Raw genomic sequence first — 14,708 nt, 5'->3', positions numbered from 1 at the left:
TTACTAGCTAAGAAGGGTGGGGAAGAAAATCACAAAGTGGGAAGTAATGGAAGTTGCACTTTCTATTATATAGCAGAGTGAAGAATGATGGACAATCTTGTGACAAGAAGTATTTTAAGTTAACAATGTATAACATCCCTACCCTTTTCTGTTATTCAGTATTATCAGCTAGCACAAAGAATTGGTTGAGCAAATAATACCCTGGGACTCCAATGACATTGTAGCTTTACACTGGGAGAAAAGGATTCTAATTGTCAAGACAATGTTTCATAAATGAAACTTTCATTTTTCTCAAATTAGGGGATAGTGAAAATCTACATGGCTGCAGTATAGCACAAATAAACCAAACATGGTATATTTTGTGTCCATAAATGACATCTTCAGAAGTACTGCTTTAGTTCTTGTTGGTTTCTAGAAAATATCCAATTACTATTCTTGGCCCACTTTCATAAAGGAAGAAGATGTTGATGTCAAGCCTGCAAAAAAAAGTGAGGCTCCATTTACTCATAAAGTGAATATGAAAGCTAGATTTGAACAAATGGCTAAGGCAAGAGAAGAAGAGGAACAAAGAAGAATTGAAGAACAAAAGTTACTACGCATGCAGTTTGAACAAAAGGAAATTGATGCAGCACTACAAAAGGTACCAGGCTTACATGTCCTTTATTTTTCAAAGATGCTCTTGAAATTTTATGGGGGATTAGGAAAAAAAATTTTGGGAGGACGCAAGTCAGCGAGGGGATGAGAAAGAGAATCCCACGAGGGGCCTGGCAAGGTGGGGGGAAGGGGAGAGAAGAGAAAGGGAGGAGTGGGGTTCAAACTCAATCAATGTGGGACTAAACTCAAGAACTGTGAGATCATGACCTGAGTCAAAGATGCTTAACGGCTGAGCCACCCAGGTGCCCTAAAGTAATTTTTAATAGCTTTCAAGTCAGTGGAATGTTTTATAAAGTACATAATTGTAGTAAGCATATTTACATGTTCTTTGGGAAGAAAAAACCCTTTTATCCATAAAATTCTATTACTAAAGCATTGTCCTAAAAATGCTACTATAAATGCCAACTTGAATGGACTTATTTTAATACAGAAAAGAGAAGAGGAGGAGGAAGAAGAAGGTGGTAGCATCATGAATGGTTCCACTATTGAAGATGAGGAGCAAACGAGATCAGGAGCTCCATGGTTCAAGAGGCCTCTAAAAAACACATCAGTTGTAGACAGTGAGCCAGTTAGATTTACTGTTAAAGTAACAGGAGAACCCAAACCAGAAATTACATGGTGGTTTGAAGGAGAAATACTGCAAGATGGAGAAGACTATCAATATATTGAAAGAGGAGAAACTTACTGCCTTTATTTACCAGAAACTTTCCCAGAAGATGAAGGAGAATATATGTGTAAAGCGGTCAACAACAAAGGCTCTGCAGCTAGTACCTGTATTCTTACAATTGAAAGTAAGAATTAATCATTTTTAATCTAGAACTTTTATTGTATTTAAATTTTTTTTTCCTTTAAAAAATCACTTTTCTTCTTCTCTTTTTTAGCTGACGACTACTAGCTCCCCTTCCCTCTCCCTGGAACTTTCTCTGCCCCCTCCCAACCCCCCCAAATTTCTTACTACATCCATGTTTTCTGTGGCGGGGCCAAAAATGGAAACCAGAAGTGCCACTATATTGACTTTTTATTCCTTTTCCTAACAGTCTTCAAAACACAAGCTCATCTAAAGAATACCTTCTTCCTATCCAAATCATCACCAGATTCGTCACCATATTGTGAAGTTAATGTGTATTTAATGGGGTAGAGTGGAAAAGTTACTCAATTATTCTAAGCTTATAGCAATTACGTTTTAAAGATCACAAATAAAACATTATTTTGCATGAAAAAATGATGTTTGAGCTATTTATATACCTAAAATTAATGGAGACTTCATAATTTGGAAACTACTGAGTTTTCCTTAATAGTCATTTTTCTTGTAGTTTTAAAGTCTTTCTGAAGCACAGAGGGAAAAGGGGGAACATGGAGAACAACAAAAGTTAAGACTAAATTTTAAGGAGAAAATTTAATGGAAACCACTGCCTATATAGAATTCTGAGTGTTGAGACTATTAACATGTACTATTCAAAGGTGTGTTATATTCAAGCTTCTAAAGCAAATTTACGCTGTGACCTTGCCTGAACAAATTATATTTTAGTAAAAAAACTTTGTATCAGTAGTTCATGCAGGAGAAAACACTTTCAACATAATTGAAGATTTTGAGGTCTAAGAGGGGGGGAGAAAAAAGGCACAATCTTCAATTTTAAAATCTGGTCTAAAATGAGTTTGTAAATAATTACCATGTTCTATTACCAAGTTGTTTTATATTTTAGTTTTCTGGAAGACAATTTTATTTTACAATGTAAACCCATAATAAAGTAACTTGTGTATTTAAAATAAAGTCTTTTCAATATTTTAGAAAAGAAACAAAACACTCCCTTATAATATTCATCAATGTACATTTATTATTTTTTTATTGAGGAAACCATAATCAATACAAAATTACAGCAATCATGTGCCCTTTTACATACATTGTCATTAAAGCAAACTCTAAACCACAGTTTGTAAAGTATTCAATTTACCTCAAGTCCAAGCTGCATCTCCCTAAGACACTGTTCCCATCACAGTAGCCATTTTAAGCCAATCTTCTTTTTACACACGGGTAGTTTCTGTAGAGAACACTTTTCTCAGGACGAAAATGCATCGAGCATGCATAAGAAAAAATATATATATATATGCGCAAATACATTTATGAGTTTCTATAGGGCTATCACTGAAGAAAATAAAACCTTGGGATTTATTTGCTTCTTTTTTAAAAGCACCAATTTAAATCCCTCAGAAGTTTATACTGTGGCAAGATAACTCAAGTGACTAAACAAAAAATAAAGGTTATTTTCAGAGTCAAAATTATCTTTAGGTACTGTTAAAATACATTTTAAAATGAGGCAGAATTTTCAGAAAATAAAAAGACATCCTCATTGATAATTTCTACATCCTTACTCTAGACAACAGATGTTCACAGGTACAACTGGTTCTCCTGGCAGAGCACTCAAACAAACGTAATCACTTCTGCATATATTCCTATTTCCCGCTTAAGTTTACTCTGCTACTCCTACCCAAACCCACCCTTTGAATTAACTACCAAGGTATTTGGCTAAGGAAATATTTTACAATGTTTATAAACAACTAGTATTAAATCACTAGTTTTAGTATTAAAACCATTTTTGTTAATTAAAAATAAAAGTATACTTTTCATTTCTAAAAGAAACATCAAACCCATTAGAATTCTAAGTATCACCACACTAAAATATCTTAAAACAAACACATTGTCAAGTTTTTAAGTGCTAAATAAAATAAATCAGTTCAATTTCAATCTAAACATTGTTTCTACCACTCCTAACATCCATTGCATTCAAGTCAACTGGCTCACCTTTTCTGCTTTCCATTTATTTCAAGGTTAAGATTAGCGCCATTTTAAAAATGCAGTTATCAGTGAAGGCTTATGGTAATGAGTTAAAAAAAACTCTTGAGATAGAAACAATGCCCCAATATCTATTAGCATTCATCTATTATTTTATAAAAATGCAAACTACAGCTAACCAAAAGTTGAAAGGCTCCTTAAGGTTCAAAGATCTCCTTTATATTATCAGTCTTAACATACCTATCATTGACTATTAAAACAATACACACACATAAATGTGGTGCAGTAACTACACAACTTACAAAATTTAACAGTTCATGGAACATTTAAGATCAAGCAAATAGCACTTTAAAATGAAAAGTGATCAAAAGCAGGTACATTACACCCTATACCAATGTATGGGAATACATTTCATATTTCTCAATTATGATTTGCCAATTTTACCTTCTACATTGAGCCCTTCTATGGTCCATGCTCATCGGCTCACCAATGGCATACACTCAAAGGATTCCTCTTTATGGGTAACTATCTCAGGACCTGATTTTATGAGCTATGATTTGGTGCTTGCAGCATCTTCAGCACTGTGTGTGAAAATGAAGGCAGTATTTTTGAATATTTTTCTTTGTTGTAGAGATAAGCAGGAGTTTTAAAAGGATCAGCACATTTTAGAAACTGAATAAACAAAACTGATAGGATGCTGCTTTAATACATTCATCTTAACTCAAAATATGTACCAGTTAAAATCTATAAGAACACAAACATTTTAAACTGGCAAAAAAAGTAAAATGCAGCGTCAATTATTAAAGTATTATAAATCAGAAAAATATTGGTTGCTATACAGATTATGAAAGGTTATTTGCTATACAGTTAACATTTCACTGATGCACATGCCTTATCAAAACATACTGCCAGTATTCCTTATATTTTCCTTTTTCAGTGTATGTTACGAAAACTGAATTGTCTTAAAAAAAAAATTCGTAATAAAATTCTGACCCATAATGTCCTTACTGAATTGTTATACTTAAAGAATAAGAAAAAAATAAACTCCATATAGCTTTGGAGGGCAAAGAAAGAAAATGTCCTGTCAACCTGTCAATCATAAAAAGCTTGTGAAGGCTGTTGAAGTTTCTAACCAAGTGATTTCCTAAATCTCGAAAACTATGTTAACTGCCCTTTCTTAACAATTCTTCTGTAGTTGGGAAAAGATTACAAAAAGTTTGGATGTAGTTCAATTATAGCAGCAATCTACTCATCATTTCTTTTTTCTTGTTTTAATAAAAAAATTAAAATAAAAAACATTACCCAGAAATGTAAACAGTTGTTTGAACAACTTACAGACTTTCCACTGAAATGGTAGCATAAATAACAAAATACATTTTGGGGAAGCAGTAGCAGATTGCTTTTGAATACACAACCACAAAAACCTCACAGGGACAACATTAATGTACTGAAATATTTATTTATATATGTCCTTAGGTTGTGCTTACCTGTTGCTTTTTGCAGCAGAACCTAAGGTGGAAGGTCTGGGAAGGCACTGTGAAGTATAAATAATTGCACTGTTTGCAATTAATAAAGATTTTAAACCTTAAATGAATCAAAATCAACAGCCTCCAATTTGTGAGTTATGATATTGAATCCAACTGAGCTATTTCTTCAGTTTAATCAATAAATGCACCACTTTCCTAAAAGGTCATCTATAAAACAGTATCATGCAAAATACTGAAATTGTTCATGTCAATAACCCTACTCTTAAAGGTAACACATAACTAACTCCTTAACTATTAAACTTCAAACTAGAACTATATATCCATATCTAAATAAGGGCAAGGGAAGTCACTCCAGGTTCTATAAAACAATCAAAAACATTTCAAATATCTATAATGAACTGAACTGCTATTTTCTACCCTATAAGTAATCTCAACATTTATGTCCTTGTACATCTTCCTTTATAGTATATTCAGAACTGGTGCTCCCCACCAATGAAAAGAATATATATATATATGTATATATATATTTATGAAATGGTGTTAAAACTGCTACATTGCTTAATATTTGCAAACTGAAAACCACTTCTGTCTGACACATTTCAAGTCTTTCATATTAATATAGAAGATATGCATACTGTACACTGAAAAGCAATATATTTTAGGAGCACCAATGAGTAATACTATTCAATTTTAATGATCAGTTTTCTTTAGCTATAGCTAAAGCATATCAAAAATACTTACCCATTAAGCTCACTTAAAAAAAAAAATACAGACCTATGTATTATTCTATGTTAAATTAAGAAGCAGTTATGGTTTTCCAAGATATCAGCACTGTATTCCAACATAATATTCACACAAAGTATGGCATTTACATTATGTGGAACATTGACAAAAAGATACTGTTGCAGTTCATCAATTTGTCATTCTGATGTACTTACAGTGCAATGCTCCTTGAAGGAACACAATCAAGGATGATACACAGCACAGTCCTCCTCACCCCTACAGAGCTAGTTCTATACTGGCTGGATCAAACCTGCACTTCAACAGACAATGGCAAGACAGACTGTATTTGCATGTAGTCTAATATATTAATATGCAAAGAGCCAACAAATATGCAAAGAGTAAAACAATGGATTTCAACAAAATATCAGAACTTTAGCATGAGTGTTATAGGGTAATAAAGTGATTTCAAGTACATAAAAAATTAAGTTGATTCAATGATTGGACTTGTGCATTTACAAAACAAGGCTTAACTATACTGCAAAAAGAAAAAAAAAAGAAAAAAGCTTGAACATTTCCATACCCCGATAATGTTTCAATGGCAGATGCACTGTAGCTATACTTTTTGCATACTATTTACTTTTCTACCCTAAATTTAAAAAGAAACACACTAATATTGTATACATTGAAAGTTTCTTTACATGAAAAAACTTCTTATTCAACTACTCATATTCACTATCCGAAAACTGTTTAAAATTAGTTATGCTGAAACAGTCTTGGAAATCGAAGTAATTATCAAATTAAGAACAGAAAGGTTAACTGTTATAGCAGCAGTACAGATCTGAAACAGTGGTCATGTATAAAAGGAAATTTCACTGTTAATGCAATGGAAGTATGCCAAAAGATCACTGTACACACATGCAGTTTTGAATCAAACAGAAGGAAAAAAAAATGAAGATATCAGGATTACTTGTGCTGAAACAGCCAAATACAATAAATGGAAAAGATCCTCCAATCTACTACTATACTGCAAGGGGGAAAAAACATGCCAGTGTTTAAAAACTCAATTAATATTTCATGGGGAAAGCTTATATTTTGTGTATATGTATCTTAATTTATCATTGCTAAGAAATTATGAATCCTTTAAATACCCACATATCCAACTTACCGACACAGGAGGTTTCATATCATTTATTGTAAAGCACAAAACAGGCATTTTAAAAGTGAAAGTATACATTGAAAAAGTACATTTATATCACAAAGCATTGACCACATAATAGTTGCAAATACATTTGCTGGAATGTGTACATCTACACTAAATACTAAAAACAAACCAATTTTCATTTCTACACAGAAATATTAACCTCCTATCAGTAGTGATAGATATTTTGTACATTTTCAAAAAAAAAAAAAACACTATTTTAAACCAAAAACAAAATTAAGATCTTCATCAAGTCGTCTGCATCCATATATTTAACAAAGGTTTTTTTCCCCCACACAATGAAGCAAATACTGTATTGTCCACTTCTTATTATTGGCCCTGTGCAGAAGAGATACATAAGAAATACACAAAAAGTTAAAGAAAATCCTTTAAATGGAGCTAACTCAGGAGTGAATCCTTTAAGAAAGAAAAACTGGTTAATATAAATGGTGGTGGCTTCTTTCATGATTTGCAAATCCCTGGGGGAAAAAAATTTATTTTTAAAATCAGAGGCACTGTAGAAATACTCAGCACTCAGATGCCAGAAAGCATTATAAAAAAAACAAACAAAAAAACCCAAACAATACATCACAGTACTTCATTTAGTTATGCTATGCCAGATAAAAATTTAAAAGGCAAACATAATCCCAAACAGACAAAACAGTAAACATGCAGAAAACATGACTGGAGTAGAAATCAACACATTAGCAAGTTTAGTATACCTGAGGTGCTGGAGGATGCTGTGGCATTCCCTGGGGACTTGTCTGGGCATAGTAGGCTGCTTGTTGTCTATAGTACTCAGCCCAGGCTGCACTATAATCTGGCTGACCACCTGGTGGAGCACCAGTAGGAGCAGGAACCGCTTGACCTTTGAGAAAACAGAACAACTTTGTTGCTGTAACCACAATTAAAAGCCCAAAAGAATCTCATTTCTAATAAAAACAATACCTTGCTTCTTGTAATATTCCTCCCAAGCTTTTGAATAATCTTGTGTCTGCCCTTGTTGACCTAAAAAAAACCCCCTAAATTTTAATACAAAATTATATCCACTGTAAGTACAGGTTACAAAGACAAGCACAGAGGGTCAGAATTGCTCCTGTTTTATCTTATTCATTAGTGTCAGAAAACTACTCTGTAATTAAAGAAATCAGAATGCTGTTTCTTTTTGCCTTACATTATAATCGTAACTTTTAGTTCTAAAGCATTACTATTAATAAAAAGTGAAATCAAAACCATCCACATAGTTTTAACAAGAAAGGCAATGATTTAGGCATAATCTGGATTCAATTACAGAATTTATAAATATTAATGTTCTAAACTGAGTTTGGCAAGTATTTCAAGTAAACAATATATGGTTCCCTGATGGTGATGCTGGGTGTGGGGAGGGGGGGAGACCACTATTTTTTCTTGTCTTATTCATTTGGATGTTACACTACAGGTTTTAAATAAAATGTAAATCTTTGATGGAGGAAAAGAACATTTTTGAAAAACAAAAAACCCATGTGAAATCTATTAAAGACTTCATTATTTTAAGATATGGTCAAGATCTTTGTTTCCTGATTTGTGACCTATAAATTATGTGTACGAAGACTAACCATCAAAATACTCTTTAGTAATAAGATGTTTAAAATTTTAATGTATGTTCAAACCACAATACAATTTTATTAAAAGTAACATGACAAAGAACATAAAGAACAATTACCAAAGACATTCGAAGGAACAAGATCAATCAAACACAAAACTCAACAGCTTTCATGAGCAGGTATTTTTTTAAGCGGGGTAATTAAGAGACTAAAGAGAATTAACCAAATCCAACGCACAAAATTTAAATGGGCTCTGGATTAAAATAAAGACAACATAGACACACACAGCCACAAGAGACATTTTTCTGACAACCAAAGAAAATATGGTCTATATGTTGATATTACTGAAATAATTTATTTACAACAGTGTGCAACCTACTTTGTAAAGGCTCAGGCACAAAAAATACATATATACACACACAAATTACATATGATAAACTTTTTAAAAATGTAGAATTTGAATAGAAAATATAAATATGGGTGTTCACTGTATGATTTTTCTGATTTTATCAAGGTATAAAAATTTATAAAATAAAAAGTTGGGGAGGAAGAACATGTGTTTTCCTATTGAGCTCCCTTTTTTGAGCAGAATTTTATATAGCTTATTACTTTGCCTGGTGAAATTATTATAGCTAGATAAAAAATACTAGAGAACAGACACAGGGAAAATTGTTTTTTATGTTTGTTGGATGTTGCCAACTTTGTATAGCTGAACTCTGTATAGTTGCTGAAAATAGGCTATCACCATCAATCACAAAATTGAAGAATTAAAAGCAACTCAGTGAATAGAATTTTAACTTTTATGAGTAACTTTAAAAATCCAAGAGGGGCGCCTGGGTGGCGCAGTCGGTTAAGCGTCCGACTTCAGCCAGGTCACGATCTTGCGGTCCGTGAGTTCGAGCCCCGCGTCAGGCTCTGGGCTGATGGCTCAGAGCCTGGAGCCTGTTTCCGAATCTGTGTCTCCCTCTCTCTCTGCCCCTCGCCCGTTCATGCTCTGTGTCTCTCTGTCCCAAAAATGAATAAACGTTGTAAAAAAAAAAATTTTTTTTAAAATAAAAAAAAAATAAAAATCCAAGAAAAATGGGGCGCCTGGGTGGCGCAGTCGGTTAAGCGTCCAACTTCAGCCAGGTCACGATCTCGTGGCCTGTGTGTTCGAGCCCTGCGTCAGGCTCTGGGCTGATGGCTCAGAGCCTGGAGCCTGTTTCCGATTCTGTGTCTCCCTCTCTCTCTGCCCCTCCCCCATTCATGCTCTGTCTCTCTCTGTCCCAAAAATAAATAAACGTTGAAAAAAAAAAAAAAAAATCCAAGAAAAAAACCCCCTTCTATAGGCAACAGAGAAATCCCATGTAATATAAACAAAATTTTTAGTTTTGTTTTCCAGAATTCTTTTCAAACAGGAAGTGAGTTTAACATACTGATCCAATGAGGAGACACAATTTAAACAAATCTGAAATAGGTTTCAGTATTTAGACAACTCCCAAATATCCCAGGGTTATCAAGAGTAATAAAACCACACAATGTCTCTTACAAGTTGTACACTTGAAAACCTGCTGACTTGAGGCCAAACTCGGTTAAGACAGCAACAATTTCTACTTCAGGTTTACAAAAAGGGACTGAACATCATTGTTAAGAGATATTCATTTTAGAGGCAAAATTACAATATAAGATGGTAGAAACAGAGACACATTAAGAAAATTCATCCAATTCAAATGTTACCTACTCTCCCATTTCAAATATTTCTGTGGAAAGTGAAGGGTAAACATGTCAGACTGTAAGAAAATCAAGCACTTGGTAAGTCGTAAACACCTCACATTCCAATCTTGAAGGTGTCCAAAGAAAAAGTCATCTCACTCCTCCAACATGAGGGGCAAGTTTTGCCCTGATGGAAAATAACTCTTCCTATCTGCTTAGGACTTCCTTGGCTCTCCCCTAGCCTCTTGTGCCTCTCTGCCCCCTTTAGGAATGTACTTTAGCTTGCTCCCTTTATCCTTCTTAGTTCAAGAACTATTGTGATGCCTGTTTAGTTCATATTTTAGAACATCACTTAACATTTACATGTAGATTCACCATTTGTAAGGTTTGACTTTCATTTCATTCAAGAGGTAAGACTTGCCCTAGAGTTCACACATAATAGCCCAATGGCCAAACCTGCTTGAATAGATGTCACTACTAGTTATCACTCTATATACTGCCTCTTTCCCACAACCATTTTCCTCACTACACACCCTTTCCCCTTAAGGTACCATATGCCAAAGGCTCAGAGTCCACCACATCAGTACTTAATATTGTAAGAGCCTTTCTCTAAGTCAAACTTTTCCAAAAAATGCCTTCACCTGCCCTCTCCCAAATGGGAACTGCCTGTCTACTTTGAAATCCAGTTTGATCTGTTTACTTATTACAAAAGTTTCCTCATTCTAGCTCCAAAAATACCCACTCTTCGAGCTTTACTGCCATTCCTTGTAACACTTAAAATCTCCTTTGTTAACCCTCTATAATCTCATCTTTGCGAATTTCTCTCCTAAATTCTCTTGATATTAATCCTACGAAATTCAGAACTGTTTGAGAAAACAAAACTAACTAAAAAACTTAACTTGAGGCTCCTGGGTGGCTCAGTTACGTGTCCGACCGGCTCAGGTCACAATCTCACAGCTCATGGGTTCCAGCCCCGTGTCAGGCTCTGCTATCAGCTCAGAGCTGCTTCAGATTCTGTGTCTCGCTCTTTCTCTCACTCAAAAACAAACATTAAAAACAAAAAACAAAACCCTCCTGTTTTAAGAGATTTACTTACTTATAAACAATGACACATTTATAACGTTAGTGGATATTTTCTGTCCTTAACAGGCAAAGCTGAGATTTGGCTTCAGAAGCTGGGACAGCCTGCCCAGTTTGGTAAAGAGGTTACTAGATTGGGAACTGGGATGTCCAGAGTCCTAGAAAATCCTAGCTCTGCCACTGTAAGAGTTCAACTTGGCCTCTCCAAATAAGATAGTTGGATTTGGAGATAAAAATTTTTATCTCCCTAATATCTTATTACTTTCTTCCCTTTTATTTACAAATCTTGAATACTGCCTTGGTAGAGCACATGACTCTTGATCTCAGGGTTGTGAGTTCAAGCCCCACAATGGGCATAGAGATTACTTAAACAAAATCTTGAAAACTGAATTATATTAGTCTTATGCTTCAATATCTGGCCAGTAATGCACCCAGAAGAAATTAAGGTAGTTAAGCAACAACTCATTTGCAAAAAGAACTTCTATAGGACAAAATAAATTGACCTGCTAGCCAGGATTAGAGACCTGGCAATTTATTATTATTTCCCTTAAGATTTATATGTGAAATAATCATTCAACTTATCTTTTGCTCAAAAAAATTAACAGCTGATCACTATAGTGCTACAGAAAAACACATAACTGAGAAAAAAAAAATCTGAATGGTATTAAGACCTCACAGATTACATTCAACACAACTGCTCACTCTGGGCAAATAAAAGGTAGAAAAACCAAACCATAAATTTGTCAACGTGCTGCAAATGAATGATAAAATATAATAAAACACAAGTTTCACCAGTTCCCCAATAATTATCTAAGTCCACAAACAGGCCTGTTTTTACTTTTATTTATTTATTTATTTATTTATTTATTTATTTATTTATTTATTTATTTGAAGTTTATTTATTTTTGAGACAGAGAGAGACAGAGCATGAACGGGGGAGGGGCAGAGAGAGAGGGAGACACAGAATCGGAAGCAGGCTCCAGGCTCTGAGCCATCAGCCCAGAGCCTGACGCGGGGCTTGAACTCACGGACCGTGAGATCGTGACCTGAGCTGAAGTCGGATGCTTAACCGACTGAGCCACCCAGGCGCCCCAACTTATTTTTAATATTAACATAGAGAACATCTCTGGCACATTAACCATGGTGAAAATATAAGACCCAGCGATTTTTAATTGCAACATGCTCAAATTTTTACAATGGTGACACTATTTCATACAAGTTAAAGTGACCATATGTCCTGACCACTATCATGGGATGATTATTAATAGCATTCTCAGTTATTCTCAAAAGTATATCCCAGTCAGGATAATAAATTATGTGATCACCCTAATTAGAGTATACTGCTTTGAGATTAAAGTTTTTTAAAAGTATTTTTTTGCAGAATTTTAGCTGTTGTAGACCTGCCTGAGATAAGATGGGTCACAAAAACATAATCTGTTTTAGCCTCAGGAATGTAGCATGGAAAGTCATACTAACAGGAAAAACAATTTTTCTTTCTTTAAATAGAAAATAAGCTGCATAAAACATCCTTATCATGAAGTAAACGTATCCTACACAAAAGAAAATTTAATATAATCACCATTCTGGAAAATTTTCTTTCTGTGAAGACGACAAAACACTCACAGGCAAAGAAACATTGAAGTTTATGTTGAAAATCTCAAACAGACTGTATACTATGATAAAATTCTACCATCTATACATTCATTCTATACCTGGGAAGAATGGACGAGTTTATCTGTTTGGCTTTCATTTGTGACAAGTGGCTGTAGTGTACATGGGTCAATTTCAAATGACACCATAACCTTCTAAAAACAAAAACTACTATCCGTTCAGCTGACCCTTGAACAGTTCAGGGGTTAATGGGTACAGACCTCTGTGGAGTTGAAAACCCACATACAACTTTTGACTTTGGACAAGCTTAACTACTAATAGTCTCCTTTGACCAGAAGCCTTACAGATAACATAAACAGTGGACTAACACACATTTTGAGTATTATATACTGTATTTTACAATAAAGTAAGCTAGAGAAACAAGAAGAAAATCATAAAGTTCATTTATATAATACTGTAAAAAAAAAAAACCCACTTATAAGTAAACCCATAATTTTCAAACCTATGTTAAGGGTCAAATGAATATCAAGTTCCAAATAGTCCCAGAAAAAAACAAATCTGGGAGATGGGCTTGGAGTTTAGGCCCTCTTGGGAGTTCAAATTCTGGTTCTACCACTTAGTGGCTGTACATTTCAACTGTTAGAAGTACAGTTTTCATTTGTAACAATTTGTAGTAATATATTTAGCAAAACACTTGATTAACAATTGTATCCTCCATGAGAATATAATAACCAGAAGGTCAGGGGCTCCTACCTGTTTACCCTCACAATCACATTCTCAGCATCTATCACTGTTTGGTATGTAGTATGTGTTCTACAGTTACTGAATCGAAATGACCTTTCTAGAGTACAACTTTTCCTTTCTCCTATATGCAAATGTTATTTAAGTAACTAACATCCTATGTCCCTGTAGGTTACTTATCTAGTTACTGTGCAGCAGAAAATACCACACAACCGATTTTTGCTTGGCTCTCTAGAATTTAACCTATGCCATTCAGGCTACTGATATATGTAACTGTCTTTGACAAAAGTACAAGTAATATTCAGGGTCATATGTGGCAACAGTGGAACTTTTGGTTTTAATTATTGTGGCTGACAAATGCATTTGGAAACAAAAGGATTTCCTTGTTATATAACCACAATTTTAAGAATTACGTATTTTTAGAATCAGTGATTTTAGAATGCATTCAGGGGTGCCTGGGTGGCTCAGTCGGTTAAGCGTCTGACGTCAGCTCAGGTCATGATCTCATGGCTCGTGAGTTCGAGCTCAGTGTCAGGCTGTGTGCTGACAGTTCAGAGCCTGGAGCCTGCTTCAGATTCTGTCTCTCTCTCTCTCTCTCTCTACCCCTCCCTCGCTTCCACACACTCTCTCTCTTAAATATAAACATTAAAAAAAAAAAAGAACACATTTGATATTCCCTTCAAGATATTAGAAGTTAAAAACAAAGTGCAAGTAACAAAAACATAATGCAAACATGGTTTTATAACAATCTTCATCCTTCTAGTGAGATTTATTAAATGTTTCAAATTTAACTAAATGTATAAAAAAGAAATGTAGAACATACCCATTTTCTTGTAATACTCTTCCCAGGCCTTAGTATAATCAACCTGTCCAGCTGGAGCTGGATTCTGCTGATCTCCTTGTTTAAGAAAAACATTAAAAAAAAAAAAAAAAGGATTAACAGTTTCAAAAGACAATCTTGGCCCTTTACTTCTATTCCTTGAATGGAGAAAGTAGGAGTGGCCTGCCATAGGGAGTGAGGGGCAGGAGGGAGGGTGCTATGTGGTAGTGGGATCCTTGCTGGTGCCAAAAACACAGGACACAGGAGGTACAGAGGCCCTCAACAGAGAAAGTTTGTTTATACACATGGAAGAGGAGTTACACTGAGC

The 14,708-nt window shown here is 34.5% G+C and overlaps 2 protein-coding genes across 29 annotated transcripts in view; one reads left to right on the top strand and one right to left on the bottom strand.

Moving 5' to 3' along the window:
- NEXN (nexilin F-actin binding protein) overlaps window positions 1–2,406 on the top strand; it is a 48,735-nt gene extending 46,329 nt beyond the window's left edge. For 2 of the 3 annotated variants that reach the window (XM_047869733.1, XM_047869731.1), the window contains 3 exons: window positions 455–640; window positions 1,085–1,445; window positions 1,536–2,406. In XM_047869733.1, coding sequence (XP_047725689.1) covers window positions 455–640; window positions 1,085–1,445; window positions 1,536–1,549 — 561 coding nt within the window. In that variant the 3' untranslated portion in view covers window positions 1,550–2,406. Of the gene's footprint in view, window positions 1–454; window positions 641–1,084 lie in introns of all 3 variants that reach the window. The other variant, XM_047869732.1, reaches the window with a different exon arrangement.
- FUBP1 (far upstream element binding protein 1) overlaps window positions 1–14,708 on the bottom strand; it is a 52,852-nt gene that overhangs the window by 16,251 nt on the left and 21,893 nt on the right. For 6 of the 26 annotated variants that reach the window (XM_047869710.1, XM_047869714.1, XM_047869712.1 and 3 more), the window contains 5 exons: window positions 14,384–14,458; window positions 7,802–7,861; window positions 7,576–7,721; window positions 4,933–4,979; window positions 2,467–2,693 (listed from right to left, as the gene is read on the bottom strand). In XM_047869710.1, the coding sequence (XP_047725666.1) occupies window positions 2,660–2,693; window positions 4,933–4,979; window positions 7,576–7,721; window positions 7,802–7,861; window positions 14,384–14,458 (362 nt within the window). In that variant the 3' untranslated portion in view covers window positions 2,467–2,659. Of the gene's footprint in view, window positions 1–2,466; window positions 7,193–7,575; window positions 7,722–7,801; window positions 7,862–14,383; window positions 14,459–14,708 lie in introns of those variants that run through there. The other 20 variants (XM_047869716.1, XM_047869720.1, XM_047869721.1 and 17 more) reach the window with 15 other exon arrangements.

This window comes from Prionailurus viverrinus, chromosome C1 (genome assembly GCF_022837055.1).
Source record: "Prionailurus viverrinus isolate Anna chromosome C1, UM_Priviv_1.0, whole genome shotgun sequence".
In the NCBI taxonomy this organism is placed as follows: domain Eukaryota; kingdom Metazoa; phylum Chordata; class Mammalia; order Carnivora; family Felidae; genus Prionailurus; species Prionailurus viverrinus.
This window is presented reverse-complemented; position numbering and strand designations above follow the sequence as displayed.